This window comes from Halichoeres trimaculatus, unplaced genomic scaffold, assembly GCF_033239565.1.
Source record: "Halichoeres trimaculatus isolate MK-OKI-2021-1 unplaced genomic scaffold, fHalTri1.1 fHalTri1_scaffold_6, whole genome shotgun sequence".
Taxonomy (NCBI): Eukaryota; Metazoa; Chordata; class Actinopteri; order Labriformes; family Labridae; genus Halichoeres; species Halichoeres trimaculatus.
In genome coordinates, this window is record NW_027437184.1 from 4737173 (window position 1) to 4763993 (window position 26821).

Consider the following 26821-nt stretch of genomic DNA (forward strand, 5'->3'; position numbering starts at 1 on the left):
CAGTCCCTCAGGGTTTCTATGTAAACACACTTTTTTTTTTACACTGCATTTCAGCGTTTTTGGATGAAATTTTATCATATATAGAGTGGACAATGTGGCTCCGCCATTTATCATTGTACGGTTTTGAAGCCAAAATTCCCCTGTCACAGGCGCAGCCATTGGTAGCCAGAGTTTGTGCAGTAGAGACTGTGAGGGATTCTGGGAGAATCTGAGTGGAATTGGGTGACAAAAATATTAATTTTTTTTTCTTTCACGAGTCTAATCACTTCTTGACTCTATCTCCCGACATATTTTACAATCCCTGAAAAAAATACACAAGAACAGCAGCTGTCAATCATCGTTAAATGTGACATTAAACCTTGTTTTTAACCTCTAATAACTAATAAAAATAAAACTTTTTAGAAAAAAGAGGACTTGAATACAAGGCAACCAAATGATATCTTCAAAATCACGCACTGTGTGTGCGAAAAGACGACAGAGATCATGGAGAGGATCAAAGGATGGAGTGCCTGAGATGAACGCGATCAAAAAAAGTTTGTTTCGTCTGTTTTTTGGATCAAAAACAGAAAGAGAGACATAAAAGAACAGGGTCCGCTCTTCTTAGGTACTTTTAGTGTTTACATAGTCAGAGAAAACAAGATTATTTGGGTCTTGAAAGATTGTTCAAAATGCTCTGAAAAAGGCTGGCAGCTAATGAGTTGTGTTAACTTTTTTATTTGTGGTTTAATTACTTCATTATGAAGACATTATTCTAGTTTTAAGCAGATTTTCAAGCAAAATTGTTCTTGCTCCATTGGCAGATTTTTTGTTAGGAACAATACAGACCTCATTTTGTCTTTAAATAACTTCATATTATATTTTTTTCTGGACCAACCAGGTGAATGTGGCTCATATTAAGTATAAGAAGACAATCTCTACTAAATATATGACAAAAAACACCTGATAAGTTTTGAGTTTTTTGCAGTGCTTTGATCCAAACAAGCATGTTACACTGCAACAACTGAAATCATGTCAAGTGTTTTGGTCATTTTTTAAGTAAAAAATGTCTTTTTTTTACTTGATATGAGCCACGTTCAACTGGTCAGTCCAGAAAAATGTCTTTTTTCAAGTTATGTAAAGATAAAATGAGGTCTGAGTTGTTTGTAACAAGTAAAAAAAATGCAAATGAAACAAGAAAAATTAGCTTGAAACTAGAATGACTTGTTACAAGCAATTTAGACTTCATCTTGTCTTTAAACAACTTGAAATAAGACATTTTTCTGGACTGGTCAGATGAATGTATTTCATATCAAGTGTATAAAGACAAATTCTACTGAAAATACAACAAAAAAACTTGAAGAGATTTCAGGATTTTCTAGTAAACACCATTTTTTGACTGTTTTCTCTCCTTACACAGATTAAACAACACCAAAGAAAGCGACAAACCTCTTGATAACATGTTCCACTCAGCTTATTTATTGTGCAGATTAAACATTTTTCTCTCAACTAGTCGTCTAGTTTGAAAAGGTAGAAAAGAAATGCATAGTTTCAAACACTATGCAACAAGCCAAACCAAACTCGGAGAAACTCTCACCGCATATTTTAAATCTTACAGAGTTTATATTACAAAAAAAAGAACTTTTCCTTTTTTAGTTCAGTTACAGTGAGCAGTAACACTCCATCTCTCCTCCAGGATCACTTCCTGCCTCTGCTTCGTTTTCCTCTCAGAAACTCAATCCGCAGCAGCTTCACTCTTCCTCTCCAGAAAACTTCAACCCTGAAGTTTCTGAGGAGGTTTTACTGCTGCCAAGTTCAGTCAAAGTAAAAGCTACAAGTCAGCGAAAGAGGATGACCAACATCAGGAGAGTCACTGTGCAAAAATCTCAGAGCAGAGTCACTAATTGGAAACAGGTATCAGAAAAACGGGTAATTAGAAATAAACGCAGGCCCTCCGGGGTCTGATCCAGCTGTATGTTTCTAAAGAATGAACTGTGCCAAAACAACCCAAATAATCAATTTCATGGATGTGAGACTATCTCAGAGAGTCCAGTAAGGATCAGCGTTAATAAAGAGGAATAATTGAATCTGTTTGTTTGAGCTGGAGTCGTTCCAGCTGTGGAGCTGCGTTAAATCCTTCCACGTCCAGCTCTCCTCGCCGTCAATAAAAAACACATGTTTCATTAGACCTGGGGAGGAAGAAAGGCTTATTATGAACTAATGAAATATTTACAAGAGAAACCAAACACATTCTTCTCCTTGCTTTGTGAAAAAAGTCTTTATCTGTTGTTGTCCGAGTCTCTCTGAGTCTCTTATCTGCTGCGTGTTCACGGCTGGTCAGGCGGGCTGGCCGCCGCCGCCTCGTCGTTGCTGCTGTCCACCTCCTGCTCCATGGGGCTGTCCTCCTCCAGCTGCTGGCTGGTGTAGTTGGTGATCTCCAGGAAGCCGCTGGGCTCCACCACCACGTTGGACTGGCTGGAGTCCGGCAGGATGGAGTACTGAGGAATAACCTGCACATGTTAGGCACACGATAGGGTCTGAGTCAGGTTCAGTCCTGATACCCAAACAGAGGATGTTACACCGACCAAATAAAGTTTGAGGTTAAAGTTACTTTAGATAAAACTGTTTTCTTCTTTTACCAACTATTTGTTGGAATCTAATTTCTGTTAATGTGAATGTTGATGTGGGTGATGAAATTCAAGATTTATTTTTGTTAAATTCTGTTTGTGTGAACGAATAATTCACTACAGGAGTTCTACATAGAAAATAAGATTTACTGAAAAAAAGTATGTCCAAATTATTTTTGGTGTTTTTTTTTTCAGAGAAAATAGACACAATTCTTACTTTAATCTCAGAATTCTGACTGTAATTTCAGAACTCTGCCTTTAATCTCAGAGCTCTGACTTCAATCTTGGAACGCTGACTTTAATCTCATGTTTCTGACTTTAATCTTAAAATTCTAAATTTAATCTTGGAATTCTAACTTTAATCCCATATTTCTTACTTTAATCTCATATTTCTGACTTTAATCTTGGAGTATTGACTTAAATCTCAGAATTCTTTAATCTCAGAACTCTGACTGTAATTTCAGAACTCTGCCTTTAATCTCAGAATTCTGAATTTTAACTTAGAATTCTGATTTTAATCTTGGAATCTCAACTTTAATCTTGGAACGCTGACTGTAATTTCAGAACTCTGCTTTTAATCTCAGAGCTCTGACTTTAATCTCAGAATTCTGACTTTAAACTTGGAATTCTAACTTAAATCCCATATTTCTTACTTTAACCATATATTTCTGACTTTAATCTTAGAATATTGACTTTAATCTCAGAATTCTGACTTTTAATTTAGAATTCTAATTTTAATCTCAGAACTCCAACTTTAATATTGGAACTCTGAATTCAATTTCTGACTTAAATCTCATATTTTTGACTTTAATCTCATATTTTTTACTTTAATCTCAAAATTCTGTCTCTAATCTCAGAATTCTTTATTCCCAGAACTCTGACTTTAATCTCAGAATTCCAAGATAAAAGAGATTAAATTTAAAATTTTGGAGATCAAAGTCAGATTTCCAAATTTTTCTCTGAAAAATTGTCACAAAACAAAAATTTTCACATATTATTTTTTCAGTGGCCCTTATCTTTCAGAGTTCAGCTAGAAAACAAATATCACTTTTATTTCCTGCAGCCATGAAACACCACCAGAACATTATACAGAAATAACAAAGATTAAATGTAATGCTTATTATTTAACTCTTTATGAGCTGAACTGAGCTTATTGTTGATTTCTGGAATGATTGAACCTCAAACACTTTGGGATGTCTTACTTAAATTATCTAATTAAAACACTGAAGAGAGTCAATGCAAAATCATTAAAAAGTGACTTTAAATAATGTCAATAAAATGTTGTTTGAAAAAGAAATGAGCAATATTTCCTTCACTTCAAAACTATCTGTGGGGCTTAAAACAAAGGGTTTTGAAAAAACTTACAAAACATTGATGACCAATTCTCTCTATTACTGTTACACCTACATTTTTTTGACTTACAAAACAAAGACTTTATTAAACATGATCTTTTCTGAAGCTAAACTAGAAAGAGTGATGACCCTGACTGAAATAGGATCTATGATGAAAAGCAGACATGCGTCTCCCTGTACTCTCAGCTCTGTGGTTAATCAGACGTTAAATTTTTACCTCGATGACCTCCAGGTCTTCTTTGCTCCTCTGTGCGGCGAGGCTCGGCATGCAGCTGAACTGCTGCGGCTTTCCGTGGGAATGGTGCATGGAGGTCCCGGAGCTGCTGATGAACTGGCCTGAGTCCAGCGTACCCGACACGGCCTGGACCTCCAGAGCTTTCCCCAGAGGGCCGCAGTCGCTGGAGGAGTCCACCACCATGGGCTCCGTGCTGGGGTCGATCTCCGCCTCCATCATGGAGATCTTCAGGATGTCCGACACCGAGGATTTCTCTCCTGAGGGACCAGAGCTGGACTCTGGGATCAGTTTGGCTGTAGCTTCGCCGCTACTGAAGACCGGCGACGAATGATGGGAGCCGCCAAAGGAGATCTTTGTGACAGTGGCACTCTGGGTAATGATCGGCTGCTGGATGGAGGACAGGTGGACAACATGAAGAGATATTAGGGGTTATCTCATTAATTACTCTCTTATAAACTTATATTTTATGACTTAACTGTCTGTCTTTAATGTCTTACATATTTTGTTTCTGATAACCACAGATCAGTCGCTTTAGTAGCTGATGATCCAAACATGAAAACCAAAACAGAAAAGTCCCTCAATCGTTCCTGAAATAGAAAACTCTGGTACGTCTGAGCGAAATGTCAGAATTGATTTACGATGAAGTGAAACAGAGCTCAGCAGCTGCAGCAGCCAGCGTTAATTCATCTGTAAACCAATCACTGAGCTTATCAGCGCGCTGTTAAACGCAAACACGAGCCGACAGGAAACCCCCTCCGCTCTGACTGTTATGTCACATACGTGGAAACCTGAAAGGCTCAGCTGTCCCTGCTGCAGCACGCCACCGTTAACCCTCACCTGGCTGGAGGACGTCTTCTCCGTGCTTACGGGGTGGTGCGCCTGCAGCGGCGGAGGATGGGACATGGGCGTGTGCAGCGGCCTGTGGTGAGACGTGGGTGCTTGTTGGAGCTTCGGGAGCTGCGGTGTCACCAGAGGTTTGGTCGGCGTGCCCGGGGTCGTGACCTTTGCCCCTGCCTGTGCTGGAGCAGCCACAGGTCTGTCTTTGGGGCTCTGGGTGAGGACCTGGGGTTTGGGGGGGCTCTGCACGTGTAGTTTTGGGAGTTTCTTGATGGGAGGAGGCGTGGAGGGAAAGGTGGAGGAGGAGGAGGAGGAGGAGGGCTGGCTGAGCTGAGGTTTGCTCTGGAGCTGTGGGGGAGGAGGTGGAGGGGGCTGGGTGGAGGTCTGCCGGCTCGGTTCGGGCTCGGCCTGGCTCGCGGTGGGAGGCTGAGCGGCTGCAGAGTGTGGGGCTTGTTTGGTGGGTTCAGGAGCTGATTGACTGGAGCGATAAAATAATCCGGTCTGAGGGTCCAAAGTGTCGCCCTCCATCTCTCCGACCTCCAACACGGTGTCTGCTTTACTCTGACCGTCAGACGGCTGAAACACAGAAACCAACAAGATGGAAAAAACATTTTCACAATATTGAGATAAAACACGAGTCAAAAAAAAATGATCAAATATTTAAGTTTTAGGAACAGAATCTCTCTTACAGAGGTTTGCGGGTTTTGCTGATTTTTGTGACCTCTTTGAACTAAATCAGTGTTTTTCAGAATGAAGACTGCATTTCCCATGAGCACCATCACCTACAGTAGTGAAGCTGTGGCTCTAGCCCAGTTTAGAAGCAGATTAATGAACACAGATTCTCTATAAGTCGACTTCTCTTTGTGACTTTATTTGACCTTTGGATTGAGCCGTTCAGAGCGGCCTGTAGTCTCATCCTGGGAGTTCTCCAACACAAGTTCAGTTTGCAATTCAAAACTTTCTCCTTGTTTAGTATTTTTTTCCAATATTTCAACAACTTAATATCTGATTTTAAAATATGAAAAGGTGTACAATTTTCCATGGCTGACTGATTATAAGGAGTTTCAGAGGCTGATTAATGAATTAACATGAAGTAAGAAAAAAAATTGAGTGTTCTAAACTTTCAGTTAAAAAAACAGGCTAAAATATTACTACGAGAAAAGTTAAATTATCTTACAGTCAATGTGTTTTTATCACTAAAATGTTAATACACTTAACAATTCATGTGTGAATTAATTTGTTTTACAAGATCTGAGATATAGTTTATTATTGTTATTTTATTATTTTTATTATTATCATTATTATTATTTTATTTATTATCATATTATTTTTATTATCACCATCGTCATTATTATTATAATTATTATTTTATTTATTATCATATTATTTTTATTTTTATTATCATCATTGTCATTATTATTATTGTTAAATTATTGATTTTTTTTTTCTTACTACTTACGCATTTTTAGTTTCTGTTTTTTTGTAATATTTAGTGTTTATGCACAAATAATTGCACAGAGAGTGCAGTTTGAAACTGAGTCAAATTCCTTGTTCTTGAACATACTCAGCAAATTAAGGCTATTCTGATTCTGGTTCTGATTCTGATTCTGGTTCTTATTCTGCACCTGAAGCAATGTGACACTGAACCTGTGGACTAAGGTTAAAAAAAAAAATCAATGAAACTGTAAAAAGTTATTAACCATGATCCCTTAGGGCTCTATTTGTCTATCTCTGGTGCTTTAAAGGGTAAATTCACTCAAACTCTGTGTGTTCACTTTATTTTGCCTGTTTACACTGAGTGAAGATATGTCTCCATTAAACTTTGTAAATTATCTGCAGCGGTTTGTGCTGCTCCCTGTTTTTCTAGGAAACAGATTTTAAGGTTGTGTGACCACAAACCACTAATTCTTCTCACCTCTGCTTTATGAGCGCCAAATCTTAAACTTATAACCACAAAATGCTTTAATGAGAGAAACAAGGAGGGGTGTGAAATCATCCAGATCATTTCAAACTAGATGGAGAAAAACCTTCCAGATGTAGAAAAGTTAAACCAGTTATTTGAATTTTATACCCCAGCGTTCTGGCTCCCTCTGCTCACCGTTTGGCTGACATGCGACGCAGCAGACGTGACGCCGACAGGTTTGGTCACCACGGTAACCTGGCTGACGCTGCACTTGAAAGGCTTCACCAGCTGCTGAGTGGAGGACATGACCACGTCGTCGTCGTCCGTGGACACGGCCAGCCTGCTGACTTTACCTGAGGGAGGGGGAGAGGCGGGGGAGAGGCGGGGGAATACCAGGTGTGGGGATGTTAGAGGAACACAAACAGGCTCAATCAGAGGTTTATTTTTAGACTCAGATTGTTCCACGGGGATTTTAATCTTTAGAGCATAAAAGGAAGAGTGAAAGTGCCACACCTACATTTAATCCATCAAGTTTACTGCTTCCTGCTTACTTGTTATTCTTTTTAACAACATTAAACCACTTTAATCCTGCAAACTCTACACCAGTTCCCTGTTTAAGAAGTGTTTTCAGGGTCTAAGAAGCATGAATGGGGCCTCAAACCCTCAGGTGAAGCCCTCCTGGTAAAGTGAAACCTCTCTAATGGAGTATAAAGAGTAAAAACATCTCTTTCTGCTTTTTCTAAGTCACATGTTTCGCTCATCTGTCCCTGCACGTTGCTCTTTTTCCACTCTGTGTCTCTCCTGCAGCTTCAGGCATTGATAACCGCTGTAAAGACGTGATTACTTTTCATCCTGATGATCTTGTTTGCATTTTGTGTGTCATAAAGAGACGTCAGGATTAATGTGAGTCTGTTTCAGGTAGAAGGTTGGTGTGAGCCTCATACCTGGAGGGACGTACTCCGTGCTGGGCTCGGCCTCTGAGGTGGAGGGTCTGGGGGACTCGGGGCTGGGTTTCTTCTCCTGGGCCAGCTGTATGGGCACGGCCATCTGACTCAGGTCGATGGTGTGCTGTCGGGGTTTGGGCTCTCCTTTCTCCTTCACTGCAGGGAGGAAAACAACGTCCACTCATAACTTACACACTAATTAATTCAGTTTATTCCTGATAACTGATCTTTACTCAGAGCTCGGCTGCTGCTCCTGACACTTCCTGCAGGTGTTTTACATTAAAAGGCTGCAGAGGAATAAAAGGTCTGCAGCTCTTTGAGCTCAAAATGTGGAACATGTGCACAGGAAGTGTTGGGTTTCACCGAGTTATTAACAGCTACTCTTTAATGCTCACGTTTTCTGTTTTAGTGGAGTCAAACACGACATTGAACCCTGCACGTGTCATTTACTCTGCTAATGGATTTATTGGTTTAAGCCACTTTTGACCTGAAAAAAGTCTAAACTCTCTGATTCAAACTGCTCAGATCTGAGATGTTGTGCTTACTTTACTGTTTTGTGACAGAAAACAGCTTATAATCACATCTTTGTTGATAAAAAAAGAGTGATTAAAGATCTCCTGTGCTTTCAAAACACTGACTTGTGGTTTAGTTTTCCACTTTTTCTTCCTGATTTATGAAACAAATAACCTCATATGGAGAGGAGTGTCTGCTTCTGGCAGTGTCACCAAAAAAAAAAATTGATGAAGAATCAATTAAGGAAATTAATTAATTAAATGAAGGGTAGGTTGTCTTTATGATGTGAATAAATCCCTGCAAAAAAATGAAAGATAGGGTACTGGGTACCTGCTGTCATATTTTTGGTATTGATTAATGTTTCAAAAACGTCAACTTAAAGATGAGATTAAAGCAGGACGTAGCATCGAGGAAGGGGTGGAAAAAAGACGATAAAGCAGGCGTGCTTGAAAAATAAGGGTCTGGAAAAAAATAAAATAAAGTAACGAGATGTCCGAACAAGCAATAAAACATAAAATAAACAAACAGAAGGGCAGTTTACACATGGGACATGGATTAACTCCCGCTGGATTCTTTCTCTAGGACCAGGGGCTGAAAGGTCTTTGCCCTGGACTTAAGTTCCCAGGATTGGGTGAGTCTTCTTACTTTTGTCACTTTTTTTCCTGGTAAACCACTGGTTTTTGTTAGGGATGCACAATGTATTGGTATCAATATCAGTATGTGTAAAAGTGAGGCGATATTTAATCATTAGCTGCCTTTTAGAGCATTTTGAACAATCTATCAAGACCCAAATAATCTTGATTTCTGACTTTGTAAACACCAAAACTACCTAAGAAGAGTGGATTTTCTTCTTTTTTGTCTCTCTTCCTGCTTTTGATCCAATAAATAGACAAAACATACTTTTTTGATCAGGTTCATCCCAGTTGTCTTTTCTCACGATGGCGCTGCTCTTTCTTTCTGAACCTCAACACACTATCTCAGATTTTCTTTTCTTTTTAACAATATTGATATCAGTAAATATCAGTTATCAGACATAACAGCAACATTAATTTTGTTCATCAATCAAGAATTTTTGTTATCCAGCATTTTTTTCTGAGTGGATTTTTCTTTTAATTTCATGATGGATTTAATCATGTTTTGCGTTGCATGCAACAAGAACAAGACACTGGGTTAAAGACAATATGAAATAAAAGAACAAGTAGGTTATTTTTGTTAGTTTGGGACTTTTATACAATTTTGGATTGAAAAAGATTGAGATTTTTATTTCCTTCAACTTCTTGAGTGTATTGTATGAGTATATATGTATCTACATGTGACAACAAGTAAACATATGTTTCTGTATGTGTAGATATATATAAATAAATATGTGTGTGTTTGAGTAAAAAACATATACTGGTTAATGCGTGTATGTGTAAATGATTTTGGGTCTATATGTATAAATGTGTATATATATATATATATAATAACACTTTGATAATAATTCCTCTAATTAACATCATTTTGGCTTATTTTTTTGTACCAATGTCAGAAATAAAAATGTTTTTTGGTCAAGTCATGTTCTGTAATGTGTTGTGGAGTTGCTGGGAGAGACAAGGAAAAAACAAAACAAAAAATAAAATAAAATAAATAAAATAAAATAAATGAATAAAAACAAAAAAATAAAATAATAAAATAAAATAAATGAAATAAAATAAAACAAAATAAAATAAAATAAAATAAAATAAAATAAATAATTTGAAACTTGCTACACTCTGACAATAAAAAAAAGAAAAAGACAGAGGTTGGGGCTTTATTTTGGTTAGTTATTATTTTGGATCTGTCATTTCACACTGTGTGTGCAGGTGAACAGTTGATTAGTTATTGATTAGATAGAAACCTTTTGATTAAAACACAGTCTCTGAAAGATTTGTTGGTTGCATTTGTTTAACAATATCATTTTTTAGATTATTAAAAGGTTAAGTTTTTCTATGTTTCCTTTAAGTTTTCCCTTGAGTGTTTTCTTAATGCTGACTTGAGAAAGATTGTGTCAGTTATGACACTTAAACATTAATGAAATGCACCAAGAAGTCAGGGGTTTTTACAAAACACAAGGAGCCATTCATTCACCTCTACGCATGTATTTGTTGCTCAGGGACTTTACCATCAGACGTAATGGAGCATAACTGGCTTTTATTGCACTGCCTACGTCTGATCTTTGTCTCAGCGCGTTGATCTTTAACCCTGTTCTGCAGGTTTCTCATCTAAAGAGCTCATTGTAAAGAAAAGCTCCAGGAAAAAGAGAATATTTATAATAATTACAGTGTGACGCTCTGTTTTCTTGTCTTGTCTGTCTCGTTGGTTTTCTTTCCTCTTCCTCTTTTTTTTCCCCCTCTGTGTCTGCAGCCTATCTGTGACATAAGGGCTCACCTGTCTGCTGCAGCTCCAGCAGAGCTTTGATGGTGGACGTGGCCGACTGGGATTCCCCGGCAGAAACCTCCTGGTAGATAATCGTGGGGCTGGACTCCACGGATACTTCCTGCTCGGTCCAATCCTGCTCTCTGGAGGAGACCACGTGCACTACAGGCTGAGGCTCTGAGGGAGGACGGGAACAAGTGTCAGTTTCTCAATCCGTTTCACAAACTTTTAAAGGATCTGACATTATTATCTGGTGGGGAAATGGAAGGAGGGAGTTTTCTTTCACCTTGGGCACTGCTGTGGGACCCCTCACCGGACTCGTCCTTTGTGGACCCGTCCTGGCTTGAGGTCTGACCCTGTGAGATGTCGACAGAGCGGGTCACCTGCTGCAGAGTCTCTGTAACCAGCTGTCTGGTTTGTTCCACTAACGCTGTCTGGAAGACCGGCTTGGGCTTAATGAGAACCTGGAGAAAGAACAGATACAGATTAACTTTCTGGTCAGAGGACGTCATGAAGTCTTTAGCCCCGTTTCCACCAAGCGATCCATAACAAGTTTTTTTGTCTTATTATACTCAATATGAGCCACATTCCACTTATCAGTCCAGAAAAATGTTTTGTTTCAAGCTGTTTAACTTGTTACAAGTGAAACGAGACATTTTTGTAGACTGGTCAGATGAATGTGGCTCATAGTAAGTCTAAAAAGACATTTTCTACTGGAAACAAGGCAGTTTTCACAGTATACGGGTCGGTAATTTGGGGATCTGTCCCGGGTAAGAAAATGGAAACGCCACAGAATAGGTGCTGAACAGAGCTGAACCGCTTAGTGGTCATTTTGGATCTATTTTCAGATTTTATTTGTCCTTCCAGCTTGTCCCTCAGTTCAACCACAGATCAGTGTCCTGCTTGATTCCAATCAACTTGTGCCAAAAACTCTGCCAGAAATCTGGGTGTCCTGATTAATGACCAGCTGACCTTTAAAGTGATACTCCGGGATGGAACAAGTTGGGTCCTATCACAAGGTTTAGGGCAGAAATTACCCCTACAGCAGTGTTTTTGTGCAGCAGAAGCCCAGGGCGCTCGTACCAAACACCCCCTCCCTGCTCCTCTGCCGGTTTCCTCTGCACTCAGACGGGGCCATATTTAACTTGACCAAAAACACAAATAAACGGACTCCCACTGAAAAAATCTGATATGGGTCTGCATTCACGCTTTATTTAGAGAGTTTTCAGCGCGTTACTTTCACACAAAAACACAGCTAAATAAGGCTCTAGTTCACATCGTTTCGTTAAACGGCGCTACCTCCGCTGCAGAGCCACAGCTGGCTACGAGGCCGCTTAGTGTATCAGTCCGCGCGCGCGCGGCGTGCCAGACATAAACAAACACAGGTAGTCTGCCAGGACGAAGAGACACGATGAGAACCAGAGCTTTATTTAGCTGTGTTTTTGTGTGAAAGTAACGTGCTGAAAATTCACTAAATAAAGCGTGAATGCAGACCGATATCAGATTTTTTCGGTGGGAGTCCGTTCATTTGTGTTTTTGGTCAAGTAAAATATGGCCCCGTCTGACAGCTATAATATCAGGAGGATCAGATCCTACCTGACACAACAGGCCACGCAGCTTCTGGTACAGACCCTTGTGATTTCACGCATCAACTACTGCAACTCCCTCCTAGCAGACCTCCCTGTGTGTACATTTAAACCTCTGCAGATTACCCAGAATGCAGCATCACATCTGGTCTTTAACCAACCCAAAACACTGACAAGAACAGCTCCTGCCTTCCTTTGGTTCCTCATCCAGGTCTACACTCCTTCTTACTCACTACGCTCTGCTTGTGAAAGACACCTGGTGCTCCCAGCCCAGCGTGGCTCCAAATCTCTAGCCAGACTCTTCTCCTCTGTTGTTCCCAAATGGTGAATGAATTACCTAACTCTATATGATCCACAGAGTCCCTTTCTACTTTAAGAGATGTCTGAAGACTCATCTGTTCAGGGAACACTTGGACCCTTAATCTGAGCCTTCTCCTCTTTGTCCTCAGGGGTAGAATGAGTCAGAAGGTCTCAGACTCAGCTCATGGTGCAAATAACTTGAAGCCCTGTTGTTACACTTACTAGGTTTTTTTCCTTCTGTCTGAATTCTTGCCCACTTTGCTAAATCAAACTGTCGCTCTTTGGTCGTGTTTTTTTTTAATACACTATAGAGAAACTTTGGCTTTAAGGCTTTCAGATCAGCTGTTTCTATTTTTATCAGATCTGGTTTGTGGTTTTATTAACTTCTCATCACTGTGGGCGCTGAATACTACGCATGACGCATCAACCTCCAGTTCCTCTCTGAGATGAGGAACAGAAACTGAATCGGAGCTATTTTTAGAAAGTGGTGACAGCATTGGTACCAAAGGCATGACGTACTGTTGTTGAATCAATGTGAAGAAATCAGCAGAAGTTTTTCAACAGTTTTAAATTTAAACATAAAAGTTTAAACACTCCTGGTATCTAGCAGATAATTGTGTTTTTAAGATGTGACCGTATGCAGATTTTAAAGATACAAAAGCTGCAGAAAACACCGGAACACCTGCATGATGGAATTTACCTTACGTGAATCTCTGAAGGCGTCTGTGTTGGTTTAAAATCTGACTTTAAAAGAGAAATACCCAGTGATCACTTCAGACACTGATCAGTGGGTGTTTCTCTTAGAAACATGTGGTACGGTTTCAAATCCCCCGTCAGACGCCCAGAATATACTGATTTCTACAGAACCAACTCTTTCTGATCATGTGTTCAAATCGAACACCCAAAAACCCCTGGAACTGCAAAACGTCGACCAGGTGATAAGAACAACTTCTGAAGAAGTGAAAACTAACATTTTGAGGGAACTTGTACAAACTCTTCTAGCTTTTTGTTTTGGATGATGTCAACGTTGAATAAAAGCAAACTCCAGGTTCCAAAAAACAATCATTACACATAGACCTGGGGGACATGAGAAAGAATCTTATCATAATCATTTTTCTCAGATCAGTCGATATTGATACATCGTATAATGTTACTCATAAGTGAGTTGTGAAGACATCAGAAGGTTATTTTTTGATTTATTTAACTTTTTTTATCAGAGGTTGAAAATGACAGGTGAACTGACAAACATTACAAAACTACTTTACTTTTACTTGCAATTGATAACAGGAGCAAACTGCCCTCTTTAAACGAGGGTTTAGCGTGTGCTACTGCTGTCACCATGGAGAGTTTGAGAGAGCAAAATGGCCATATATGATAAATGAAGTTTGAAGCCATAGGGGTGGAAAAAATCAGAGGTATGAGTCACAGGCTGCTGCACAGGAAGTGGGAGCTGTGTTAAATGTGGCGGCGCCCTCTGCCGTATCACTCAGACCATTGTTGTGCACACGAAGCAGCTGGTTGGTGCCGTGTTAGAGCTGACTCTTAAGGATTAAACAACGACGAAGCCTGCATTAGACCGTTCTAAGGCACGACGCGCAGCGGAGTGGTGTTACTCCGCGGAGTGCCTTAGAACGGTCTAATGCACGCTTCCTCGTTGTTTAATCCGCTTATACCATGGTCCCACAAGCTGTAAACTTTAAAAGAAATAATAAACAAATGCGTGATGGACCACATGTGCTCAGTTGTTTGATCTGAGGTTTTTAGCCCACTGGTGGGACAGGAGGAGAGAGAAGCGGAGCTGTCTGCAGTGGTGCCTTTCATCCATTACGCGCACGCAGAGGGACAGAGGTGAAACTGTTGCTGTATCAGCCAATAATGGCATGATCTCACACCGATCACTGATAAAAAAAACAGTCTGCTACTGTATGAAAATGGCGTGGTTATGTGTTATTTTTAAAGGCATTATTGAACTGGCTCGAGTGGGCCAGTGGAGCGTGCAGTCAGCTGACCCGGAGCCTTTCAGTTGCACTTGTTTGGTCTCTGTGGCTCTTTCTAATTGTCTGTTGTCATCCTCAGTGAGAATGAATGTTGTAATCATCCAGATTAATATCAAACATGTTTGAAAATTATCGGGGCGGCTCCGACAAGTCTGTGAGACGATCGTGCAGCTAAGGATTCATCCCTCAACCGCTCACACTAGAAGATAATCTTGGCTGAAGGTCGGGGCCGATTTCAGTCCCTGACCAGATTTCTTCCCCGATTGTCGGGAGGACCGAATCTGGGGGTTAAATCGGACGAGAATCCTGTAGTGTGAACCAGGCTTTATAGAGACGGGGCCCAGTAGGAGCGCAGGCTGCCCTCACATGCGTTGAAATGTGTGTGACGCGTTGCTATGGTAACGCGCACAGCGGGGTGATACAACGGTGATTTAACTTGCCGAACTAACTTTTCAACTGGCGTGCCTTAGACCAATCTAAGGCACGCCAGTTGACATTGGAATTCTCACTGACCATGGTATAATGATTGTTAATTCACTGGCAACAGTCAGGAGGTCATTCAGTGGCAGTGGGATAAAGAGGGAGGTTCATCTCCTGTGCTCTCCAAAGATCACAGGAGATGAACATTTATTACTTACAGGTGGAGACCAGGTGAGATCACAAAGCCCCAGTCAAAAAACTCAAAGCTAAGAAATGCACTGCAAAAACTGAAATCTTATTAAGTGTTTTGTCAAATGTCTTTTTAGACTAAATATGAGCCACATTCACCTGACAAGTCTAGAAAAATGTCTTGTATCAAGTTATTAAAGACAAAAATAAGGTCTGAATTGCTTATAAAAAGTTTTAAAAAATCTGCCAATGGAACAAGAGAATTAAGACTGTATTTTAGTTTTAAGCAAAGTTTTTATTTTCGTTTTTTGCAGATTTTTTTAACTTGTTACAAACAATCCAAACTTCATTTTTGTCTTTAAATAACTTTAACAAGACATTTTTCTGGACTGGTCAGTTCAATGTGGCTCATATCAAGAAAAACAAGACAATCTTTACTTTGAATAATACATAAACACTCAATAAGATTTCAGTTTTTGCATCCTGGTAGGTTGGATAGATCACATGTCTCCTCTATTTTTATTTCTGACAGTCCAACTGCATTGATACCATAGACTGTAAAAAGAAATGGATGTCATCTTGCTCAGCTCAAAGTGAGGTCACTACCAAAACAACTCCCACTGGTGGCTGGCTGCAGTGTAGGTCAAAAAATCAGACTCTCTAGTCATTCCAGATGGGCTGTGGTCAAATTTAAACAAATTAATACATCTCGTAGAAATGTTTCTCATGTCCGAGTTTCGTTTTTATTAGTTTTAAGAGGTTAAACACAAAGTTTTATGTTTAATGATGATTGACAGCTGCCATTCTTGTGTATTTTTTTTCAGGGATAATAAAGTGTGTGGGGAGGTAGAGTCAAGAAGTGATTACTCTCGAAAAAAAAATATATATACATATTTTTGTCACCTGGCTCCACTCAGATTCTCCCAGAATCCCTCACAGTCTTTACTGCCCAGACTCTGGCTGCACAACTGCTACAATAGCTGCTCCTGTGACGGGGGAATTTTGGCTTCAAAACCATAGAACTGTAAATGGCGGAGCCACGCTGTCCACTCTAGACACAGTCTATGGTTGATAGGCAATAAAAGATTCTTTATCTCTTGTTTTCATTGCACCTCGACGCCACAATGACTCCAGCTGTTTGTGTGTAACACTGTGCCAGTTTGCGCCTGCCTTTCAAATGTGCGAAATATAGACACAAAAACAGCAACCGCTAACAGTTTCAGGTTTGATATATCACTTTGTGAGCACTAAATGATAACATTTAAATCTCCTCCTTCCAGATATGACTAGCTAATCAAACGTCCGTCAAAACGTAAACGAATGAATTCTGTCTAAATTCTATCAACCACGTCTCAGATTTCTAAAAGGAAAAGTTATTCTGATAAATATTTATTGTTTTATTGCCCAGGACTAGTTACATGCTGGTTTAATGTTGATGCACGACATGACTGTCTGAAAATCTGTCCCCCTGAATCGAGTGTCTACAGCAACATTGTGTGCTTATTTACTCCGTACAGTCACGCGAGAGTCAAGGCTCAGCGTCACTTCAGTGAGCAGCTTTACAGTGACACAGAATTTATCTTAGATTAATCACAGAGAAAGAAAAGAAACTGATGACTGTTTAATGTGTTTAAGGTCACAGGACTAGCATCACACATTCACATTGTGACTTCTGCACACGTGCACTAAACAGCAGTGGTGGTATAAAGATATCATTCAGCTCTACATCGCGTCTGCTTTTACTACTCTGGGTTTGAGATGAGTATCTGTCCTCAGACAGGGGAAGTAAACGGCAGAAGAGGGAAGGTCAGCGTTAAAGCTCAGTGTTCATTTGTCCTCCTGCAGACACGAGGGATTTTCCTCTGCTGCATGAACTGATGTGTGTCCTTTATTTTAGACATGTAGGTACAGAGATATGAGACTGATGACTGGATAAAAAGGTCAGAGAAGGAAAAATAAAGTTCTTGGAAGTCTGAGATGTATCAGTTCTCATTTTTATGATAGAAGAAAAATCTAATTCATGATTTTATTTTCATCTGGAAACTTTTTCAAAGAAACCCTTTGGTCAGACAGAAAGGTCATTTGATGAAACACTTGATGTGTGTGTATCATTATGTAATAAACTCCTGACCTGTGCCACACCGTGTGGGAACTACCCAAAGGACAGATGCGTCAGAGGACACGTCTCACCTGAGTCTTGCCCTGCTGGCCGTACACGATCTTAGTGGGGATGATCTTGGTGGCTGTGGCCTGTGATCCTGACCCCAGGCCTTTAGGCTGCGTGACGATCATCTTGGTGATGGGTCTGGAGGCGGTGATGATGGCGGGTTTGGTCCCCTGGACAGCTTGTAGACCCTTTTCACCCTGAGACACACCCCAGAGCATGGATTACGACTACAGAAGGTCTGAATTCACACAGCAGCTAAACATATACCAGATTTTATGCAAAATTTCAAAAAGTAGTGCTCAAATAAGTCGCCACAAATAACACTGTCTAACTGACCCCGGCGTTTAAAAGCGTGGTGACCACGTTCTTCCCCGGCAGGCCCTGGATGGTGGCTCCTTTCCCCGTGGTCTTCTGAACCACGATGACGTTTGGTTTGGAGGTCATGGGGATTGTGGTGATCTTGGTCGTCGTTCCTGCAGCAGAGAAATAACAAACATTCCCATCAAATCATATCTGAGCTTATTAAAGAAGAGGAAATATCCGGGGGTTTAAAGCTAAGAAGCAGACTGACCAGAGACGATGTTGCTGCTGATGATCTTCCCGCCCAGAGTGGCCAGAGACTTGGGCACCACTGTGATGATGTTACCGCTGGTGGTCTTGACGTAGGTGGTGCCGCCGCTGGTGGCTGAGATTCTGGCGCCGATGCCCGGGCTGACAGTGGGTCTGGTGTAGGTGGCCTGAGTGGCTGCAGGAAAAACACAGAGTTAAAATCTCTCTCAGCAATGTCTTTGAATCAAATCTAACGTAGAATAAAAAATGCTCCTGGCCTTTTTAATTCATTATTTGATAATGATTTTGTCACTATATCAAGAGTCTGTGAGAATAACACGTTGACTGAACTTAGAGTCAGATTATTGAATTGGATTTTAAAGGTGGTAAACTAAGCTGCCGTGGCTCACCTGTGGGCTGAGTGACCAGTTTGGTGGTCATGATGGCTCCGTTGCTACTGACGACCATGATGGGGCTCGAGCTGCTGCTAGACAGAGCTACTGATGATGGCTTGGGCAGGATTTTGCTGGGCTGGACCTGCTGAGTGATTATTTTTACTCCTGTGAAGAAAAACAAAAACATTTGAATTGAATTGAACTGAAATTAAGGCGCATAGAGCGGTCGACAAAGACGAGAACAGACCGCTCAGACAGACAGACTGTGTTGCTCCTTAAATATCAAAGTCTACTGTTTAAACTCAACTCCATAAGATACCTGCATGTAAACTGTTCATAGATAGTCAACAGAAACCTCAGGGGTGACCCAATTATTTTAGAGCTGACAGTCAGAATTTTCTGCAGATGGTTTCTTTCCCAAAGGCTGATTAAGTAAAACCAGCTTGTGATAGAGAAGGTGATGACACCTGAACGTGTAGACGAACAAGCATTTGGATCAAAAAAAAGGTTCAAGGCACTTTCTAGGGACCTAGCGTGTTTTGTTTACAGGGCTCAGAAGATCTTACTGATCATTAAAAAGGTTAACTGAAGTAAAAAAAGTAGAAATGCCTGGATCCCGATCCCTAGTATCGGGTTGGGACGATTTTGGCTTTTTTTTTAAGTATCTGTGATCTGGGATTCTAGCCGATCCTCTCAACCGATCGTTCATGTTAGCTGCCATAAAGCCAAAATTGCTGCCAAACGCCGACACATCAGTAAAACTGCAACAGAGCAACCCTGTTATTTTCTGTAAATGTTCTGAGAAGACGTTAAACTGAAAGCGATGTTGATGAAATTTTCCAGTCTTTTGCACTTTGTTAAGACATGTTTCAAGCTTCGTACATACATTTAGGTGCCCTCGGAAACTTGAGAATCTGAAAATTACTCCAGAGTTTTCAGATTTTGGATTAGACAAATGGCTTGTAAATGCAAGTCATTTAAAAATAAGAAGTATTTGATGCTTCATTTTCTCACTTCTTCAGCAAAGTTTGTCTTCAAACCCAAAAATTGGATCTCGGTATTGGCTGATAATATTAAATAATCCAGATCGAGATCGGGGGCAAAAAATGCTGATCTGGACATAACTAACAAAAAGAGAACAGTTAAGATTGAAAAAAAAAAAAAAGATTACAAGGTTGTAGGTCAGTAAACATTACTTTGGAGAAGACTGACAAAATGAAGGATTAAAATCAAACTTACTTCAGAGGAAATAAATAACAAAGTCCAAAAAAAAAATACAGAAACAAGGACAAAGAAAAAAATAACGTACAGAAAAAGAAAGGGGTTACAGAGACACCGATGAAGAAACTTACCAGACTCTTGCTTGATCTGGATCGTTGGTTTTCCTCCTGGTGAGCTGCTGCTGGCCTGGGCCTGGCTGACACCTGCAGCACCTAAAGGTGAGCCCTGCTGCAGCTGTTTGGGCGACTGCTGTTTGGGGAACTGAGCCAGGATCTGAGCGGTTGAGCCCACCATGGTTTTAGGAGAAGGAAGTCTGGCTGAAGCCACCTTCACTCCGGCTGAAGCAGCACCTGGAAAAAAAACAGTCGGTGTCAATAGTGAGGCCAAAGAGGGGACTGAATGATTCAAAGTTTACATGAAAATCCAACATAACCTAAAAATGTCTGACAAGAAAAACAAAAAGACAAAAAAAAAAAGACAGGGGCAAAGAGGAACCCACATGATGCCACCGTGGACATGACCACTGACGGGCTGGAGGACACGACCGTGGTCACTGCGATGGTGTTGGGGGACGGGCTGGAGCTGGCCGGGAACACCACGGTCTGTTTCTGAGTGGGCGTGGTCAGGATGGAGGAGGAGGCGAGTTTGGACAGCGCGGCGTTGTTGTGAGCGTGAGACTTGGACAGGATGTTGGGGACGAAGTTGGAGCTGGGAGACGTCGTAACAATGATCACCTGAGCAGAGACCAGACGTTAAACCTCACATAAACTCATGCAGACAGATGTTTTTCAGGCGACATGCTTTAACTCTCTCCACCTTCTGCGTGGTGGTGTTGGTGGTCTGGATGGTGGGCTTGGTGAAGGTGATCTTGACCGGGGACAGGTGAGGCGGCAGGGAGTTGGCGATGCTCTGCATGATGTTGCTCATCTTGGGGCTGCCGCTCACGGGCACGGTGATGTTCTTGGAGACCTGCGGGGACACTTTGGTGACTTCCTTCAGCATCACCGGCGACGAGCTGGAGGAGTTGGTTCTTCTTCTCTTGCGAGGTTTCTCGTCCTCATCAGAACAGCTCACACCTGTATGGGAAGAGGAGGCAGAAATTTATTATTTATGATGCCACAACAGTCGTTTCAATAGGGATAAGTGCAATCAGGATCCTTTAAAATTGTCAAATGTTGTCTAATAAATATTTGTACATATCTTGCTCCTGTGTAATGTGTAAATAGTAATATTTTTCTACTTTTCTTTAAATTTCATTTTCTTATTATCATGATTCTATTTTAATTGTTATTGCATTATTGCATTTTTTTGTGAGCTGCTGTGTCATAAAATTTCACCCCAAAAAGGGGTCAATAATAGAATAGTTTATCTTTTTTATTTTATTCTATTGAATCCAGGACTGTCCAATGTGGGGCCAGCAAGCGTTTTTTTTCAGCTCGCTGCACATGTTTAAATTTTTGTCATATATATATGAATATATTTTTTAATTAATGTAAATATAGAAGCCATTTATAGGGAAAAAAAGTCTAAAGTGGAAGTCCTGCTTAATAACTATTCCTCATTTTAAAAGGATGAAAAATGCACTTTTTTTTGTTCATAGGAGGATGTTGTGTCCCATGTTGTTTAGGTTATACTGTGCTGAATGTCTTTAAAGACATCGGCCTAGTATTTGTGCCATATGGACGTTCAGTAATGTCATACTGTGAAATACAGTTAATAAATATGTTTTCATTTTCAAAATTACTTGGATGAGTATTTATTTTGCACAATTATGCTATAGACATATTTGATATCTGATTTGTTTTTGGCTCTTCACTAAAAAGAATTTGAGCACCCCTGATTGAATCAATAACCTGCTTGATGTTAAGTCTGAGTAATGCTGAAAATTATTATTTTTTTAGCACCGCCAAGCTGTAAAAAAGGGAAAGATTTAAAGATATTAAAAGGTTCCTGTTAGCCTGTATGATGCAGAAATCACTTTCTAAATTGTAGCCCTGTGGTGCCCCCTTCAGGCTAATCTGAGTAGTTTTTAAATGCTGATTAAAGTCTGGCTCAGGAGACTTTCTCCTGATGGACAATCCAGAAAGTTGTTTGTCTGATCACTGTCCATCATCAAAAGCCTTCCACCCAAGTTTCAGCATTGCTTAAATTTTGATTGTATTTGAGGGTAAATTTAGCTGAATTCTTTATCTACCCTGCAATTTAACTCCTATTTTCACAAGAGTGATTTCCCCATCCTTACATATGAAACTGATCTTATATACCTCTAAGAAGGTCTGACAGCCAGCCTTTGTTGCTTTTTGCTCTGAGACCTAAAACTCAGGACACTTTGTTACATAAAGTTTTTATTGTTTCACAGGTTTTTTTCAATGATTTTCAATAAAATAAGATTGGAACATTGAAGGTTTATGCTGTCACTTGTAAAAAATAAAAATTGGTATCGGCAGATCAGGCTTTTTAAAGATCGATGATTGGTGATCGACCAGCAATTCTTGATCAGTGCACCCCTAATGTCTGTCTCCATCCTTTAACAGAAGAAAAAGAAAAATCCCACTCACCGGCCAACTTCCTGAAAGAAAAACTAGATTGCAAAGTTTAAGTTATAGACCTTTATCAAGCAAATGTTAGTAGGAGTGGCTGTGTGGCTCCAACCATTTACCGCTCTGCACGTAAAAACTTTAAAAGTTAAAATACAGTTAAGTCAGTGAGAATTCACAGGCAAATTACAAAACATTTAAACAGAACAAATTAAAAAATGTTGTGACTGAGTTCATTGGTAAAAACTTATGACTTCAGTTAGAAGGAAATACGACTCGAACAATCTTATAATAGAAAAACAAGAGACAAAAAGAGGAACTAACAATCACAGCTGCAAGTATCTGAAAAAAGTGGGATTTTTCTTTTTCTTCTGATACATTTGCACTTTTTTGTTTTCATCCAACGCACCTGCCCGAGGAGTAGATGTGCAAAGATCTGTGCTGTTTCTGTTTCTATCCATTAAAATTTTCAGTAACTACTTATCTTAATATCTTAAATACAAAGCAATCCTGAAAAAATTACAGTTTTGAGCTCTTTCTCCAAACATTCAACATCTGTTATTTTTTTCCTGGTTCTCTTTCTCTCTTTTTTTTCTGAATTATTTTCTGAAGGGGAAAATTAGCCAGACTTCAGACTGATTTTAAAATGTTGAGACTCACTCTTCACATAGACCGTGCTCCCACTGGGCAGCACCACCACGTTAGATGAGGGACTGGGTGGTCGTGGTGATTTAACTGTGGCTCCGATGGGGCCGCTGGAGGCTGTGGCGCTGGTGGAAGTGCAGGTGGTGCTTGTGTACGAGTAACAGACAACCACTGCAGAGAGGAAACCAAACACGTCAGTTAAAATCTCAACTGTTTTGAAGCATCTTTGATTGGATGTGAAGTGTAGCTGGCTGACCTTCTTTGTTCCCTGTCTCAGCTGGCAGCAGCAGGGAGGCATTCTGATTGGCCGTGGCGCTAGCTACAGCGTTAGCAGTCACAGTGAAAGCTGTTTGAGGGACCAGCCGGGGCATCAGAGGAACCAGCCGGCGTCCCTCAATCGACCATTCAGATGAGCTGTTAGGCCCCGACATGCTGAAAGAGAGAACACATGACCCTCACTAAAACTCTGGCTCTAACAAACCATAAGCCCACACATTCTGCAAATCAGCTTTTTTTACAGGAGAGTTCTGCACTTACTGATACGCGATGGTGGTGAGGCGTTCATCGTTGACAGCCCTGCGGACTTCTGCGCGATGGCGTTCTGTGGAGATACTGCAGGGAAAGGTGGAGAAATGGTACATCACAGTTTTAAAAAAGGAAAAACACTGTGAAAACTTTGTTTCTCTGACTCAAAAAGTTTTTTTGAGTAAACAGGAAATATTAACCCAAGGATTTTTGTGAGCTCTCCCAGCAGATCCTTCTTGTCTTTTGTCAGGTCTCCCTGAGCTCGCAGGGCGCTGATGACACCAGCATACGCTTCCAGCTCTGCAAACCCAAACATACAGCAGAAATTAGAAGTGACTATCCTTCTGCAACCCTTTTCAAGAGATTGCATTTTTTTTTCAAGACATCTAGAAAGTTAACTCTGCCAACTTTATGAGGTCAACCAAAATTAAAAACAAACATTACTTGTTCTGATGAACAATATTTTCCCATTCTTGCTTGAATTAATGGAGAGTGTAATGCGCAGGGACGACTAATCTGTTTGCTTACCAAGTTTCCGGAGAATTCTCTTGCACTCGTCCCTGCCCAGGTCGAGGATAGTGGGCCATACCACCGGCATGGTACCAGGCAGCACCAGTTTCTCCAGCTGAATCATTGTCTGTGGAAAGATAAAAGTGATAAAAGGGATCTCAATACCTGGACAAAAATTATCAAAGCTGTAAACTTTTTTAACCCCAGTTAACTGATGAGACAATCTATTGTAAATGAACTAAATCTTGCTAGGACTCCAAATAAGAGTGTCCAAAAATGTGTGTTCAACAGACACTTTAGGACACATTGCCTACAACACAACCTCATAAAGCTGCCTGTGGGTCAAGACTCTGCTATCTAAGGATTAAATTTGACTGAAACAGGTGAAATAACAAAGGGTAGCTTAATGCCCTGTGGTGCATACTAGTATGACACATGCATGGGGAAACATTAGTGCTGTATCAGGATACTTTTAATCTCTTAATTGTTTGCACAAAGATCATACTATGGTTTCAGTGATATCTATGACGTGATGACAGTCGAGAGAAAATATTTTAATTCTCTCATCCTGTTGGTTCATAAATGATCATATGCTGACACAGACCAATATTTATATGAGTCATAACAGTTAAATGATTATTTTTGTCTTGGTTGTGAAATAACTACAGCTCTAAAAGGCATAAATAACACCTTTGTTTACAAGTGAATGCAGTACTTGTAGAATACTTTTCAAGACAGCGAAACGTAGGAGATTCTCAAGATTAAATTTCCCAAGGCAGGATTATACGTGGAAGTATAATACTTCACCTGATTACACAGGCAATGAGTGTTGGGGAAGTAAAGTGAATTATTTTTAGCATACAACTGGGCGATCAAAACAAGAGTGTCCGAGAAATCGAATAAAAAAAAACACTGAATTAAGTCTTGCAGGTGAATAACCAAAACAAGCAGCCTAAAAGTCTACGACAGGTGAAAACAAAGCCTAAACTTCTGGAGTGAACTGACCAGTCCCGCCCACCACTGGGCCTCTCAGCAGCTACAAACCATGGTGGGCGCACAAGGCCATCCACCGACCAAAGAGTCTTTTAGTATAATCCTATGCTGTGAAATTAACTATAAAGGAAATAAAACAAAACCTGCACATTTTCAAACCAAATTTATGTGTTACAAGGCTTCTAAATATAAGGACGGAATAAGATATCCTAGGGTCAAAATCTGTCTTTACACACAGGACAATACAGTAGTCGTATAGCTTCGTCGCTCTCCCTAACAATGCCCGTTATACACGCAAACTAAACTGGAACTAAAACTGAAATATACAAATGTACTGTTTGAAGCATTACATGGCATATCAGAAAGGTGTCATATATTTATTTAACTTAATAAAACCGTTACAAAGGATATTAGCTTAGCCACACAGCTAACTGTTTCTAAGAGCCAAATCAATGCCTTACCGTCTGTTAGCAGGACGACTTCAAGGCCTTTTGTTTGCAAAGATCCAAACGAACATGGCTATTATATGAAATGTTTACCAAGCTACTTCATTTTTAAGTTTAATCCAGAAGAAGTAAAGAAAGAAAGGCAAAGATGAACAGAGAAACAGTCTGATCTCCCCAGAGATGTCTCAGTGTTTATGTTTTCTGCTAACGAGCTGCCGCTGAGATGGATGAGTTTCTTCTTCGTGGGATTTTGAAGGATCTGTGATGCGGGATCTTCTCAACTGTCGCGCTGCTTCCACCTACAGGTCAATAGATGAAGTGCTGCTATATTTACATGTAAAGCAACCAAAGTATCTTAAATTATTGATCTTTTTTTTTTGTTTAGTAATAAAAGCAAACAGTAACCAGTATTCAAAAGGTAGAGAAGTATTTGTGTATTGGTATTGAACTACATTAACACAGCGTATCTTTAGGTGCAACTGACTTTAACTGATTATGAAAGTCTGCTGCATGTGTCCTATGTTTATATCTATACCTGGAAAATATTAGGTTTGAGGTGTATATGATAAATTTAAGAATTTTAGTGAACAATTAACTATGTGTTATTTTAATATTTTCTTTGATGAAAGTAGAAAGATCAAAGTCATTTTTGTTTTATAAAAAAAAAGGCTCAATAGAAAGTTTGGAAGAGTTATTAAAATTAGATTAAAATAAATGAACATCACGAATATATCAATACATAACATTGTGAATTGTTATTTTGTTGATCATTTTTACCGGTAATCTTGTATGTTTTATTGTTTTTTATAATATAAGTTATGTGATGCATTCACGTGCACGAGAGCTCTCTGGATGTTTTTAAAGGATAATTAAAAACCCACCTTTTTGACCTTGCTTTTCTTTGATATTATTTTATTTTAAATATTTATATTATCTTTTAATTTTATTATATATATAACTTCACACGGCAAATATCAGTTTTTATATGTATATAATAAATAAAAGAAATTTAGAGAACAATTAACAATTTTTAATTTCAATATTTTCTTTGATAAAAATAGAAAGATCAAAGACAATATTGTTTCTTAAAAAAGAAAAAAGAAGAATTGAAAGTTTGGAAAAGTATCGAAGTTAAAATGAACAAACATCACAATCACATCATTAGATAACTATGCAAACTGTTATTGTTATTTTGTTTTTTACTGATAATTTTGTATTTTTTATTGCAAGACAAAAAAATGTGATGCATTCACGTGTATGAAAGCTCTCTGTATTTTTTTAAGGATAATTATAGACCCACCCTTTTAACCTTGAATTTGTTTTGATCATTTCTTTTATCACGGGACTGTATTATCACCACCGTTACTTTTATCACCACTGTTTTAACAACATTTGAATTTAATTCAATCTTATTATATTGTATTTGATTTTATGTTGTTGGATTTAACTTTTTTAAGTCTTTATATTATCTTTTTATTTAATTATTTTTCCCACCCTCTCAATTTTCTTATCTACTTCAACAAAATTACTTCATACTGAGTAATATCAAGCTTAAAAAAT

The 26821-nt window shown here is 39.5% G+C and overlaps 1 protein-coding gene across 4 annotated transcripts; it reads right to left on the reverse strand.

Annotated features, from left to right (window-relative positions):
- Window positions 1-1447: 1447 nt before the first annotated feature.
- On the reverse strand, window positions 1448-25498 carry emsy (EMSY transcriptional repressor, BRCA2 interacting). 4 transcript variants are annotated; one of them, XM_074672806.1, is made up of 20 exons: window positions 25277-25498; window positions 23841-23949; window positions 23513-23612; window positions 23325-23399; window positions 23044-23219; window positions 22803-22958; window positions 20422-20681; window positions 20105-20339; window positions 19737-19955; window positions 18400-18549; window positions 18012-18185; window positions 17777-17913; window positions 17464-17628; window positions 11068-11245; window positions 10794-10958; window positions 7875-8030; window positions 7126-7283; window positions 5028-5603; window positions 4173-4577; window positions 1448-2486 (listed from the first exon to the last, which is right to left on the reverse strand). In XM_074672806.1, exons 2-20 carry the CDS (start codon window positions 23944-23946, stop codon window positions 2304-2306), a joined length of 3774 nt encoding a protein of 1257 aa, XP_074528907.1. In that variant the 5' UTR covers window positions 23947-23949; window positions 25277-25498; the 3' UTR covers window positions 1448-2303. The 4 variants fall into 4 exon arrangements, with proteins under 4 accessions (XP_074528907.1, XP_074528906.1, XP_074528908.1 ...); XM_074672805.1 differs by having other exon boundaries at window positions 4173-4574; window positions 17464-17637; XM_074672807.1 differs by having other exon boundaries at window positions 1448-2474; window positions 17464-17637.
- Window positions 25499-26821: the final 1323 nt, after the last annotated feature.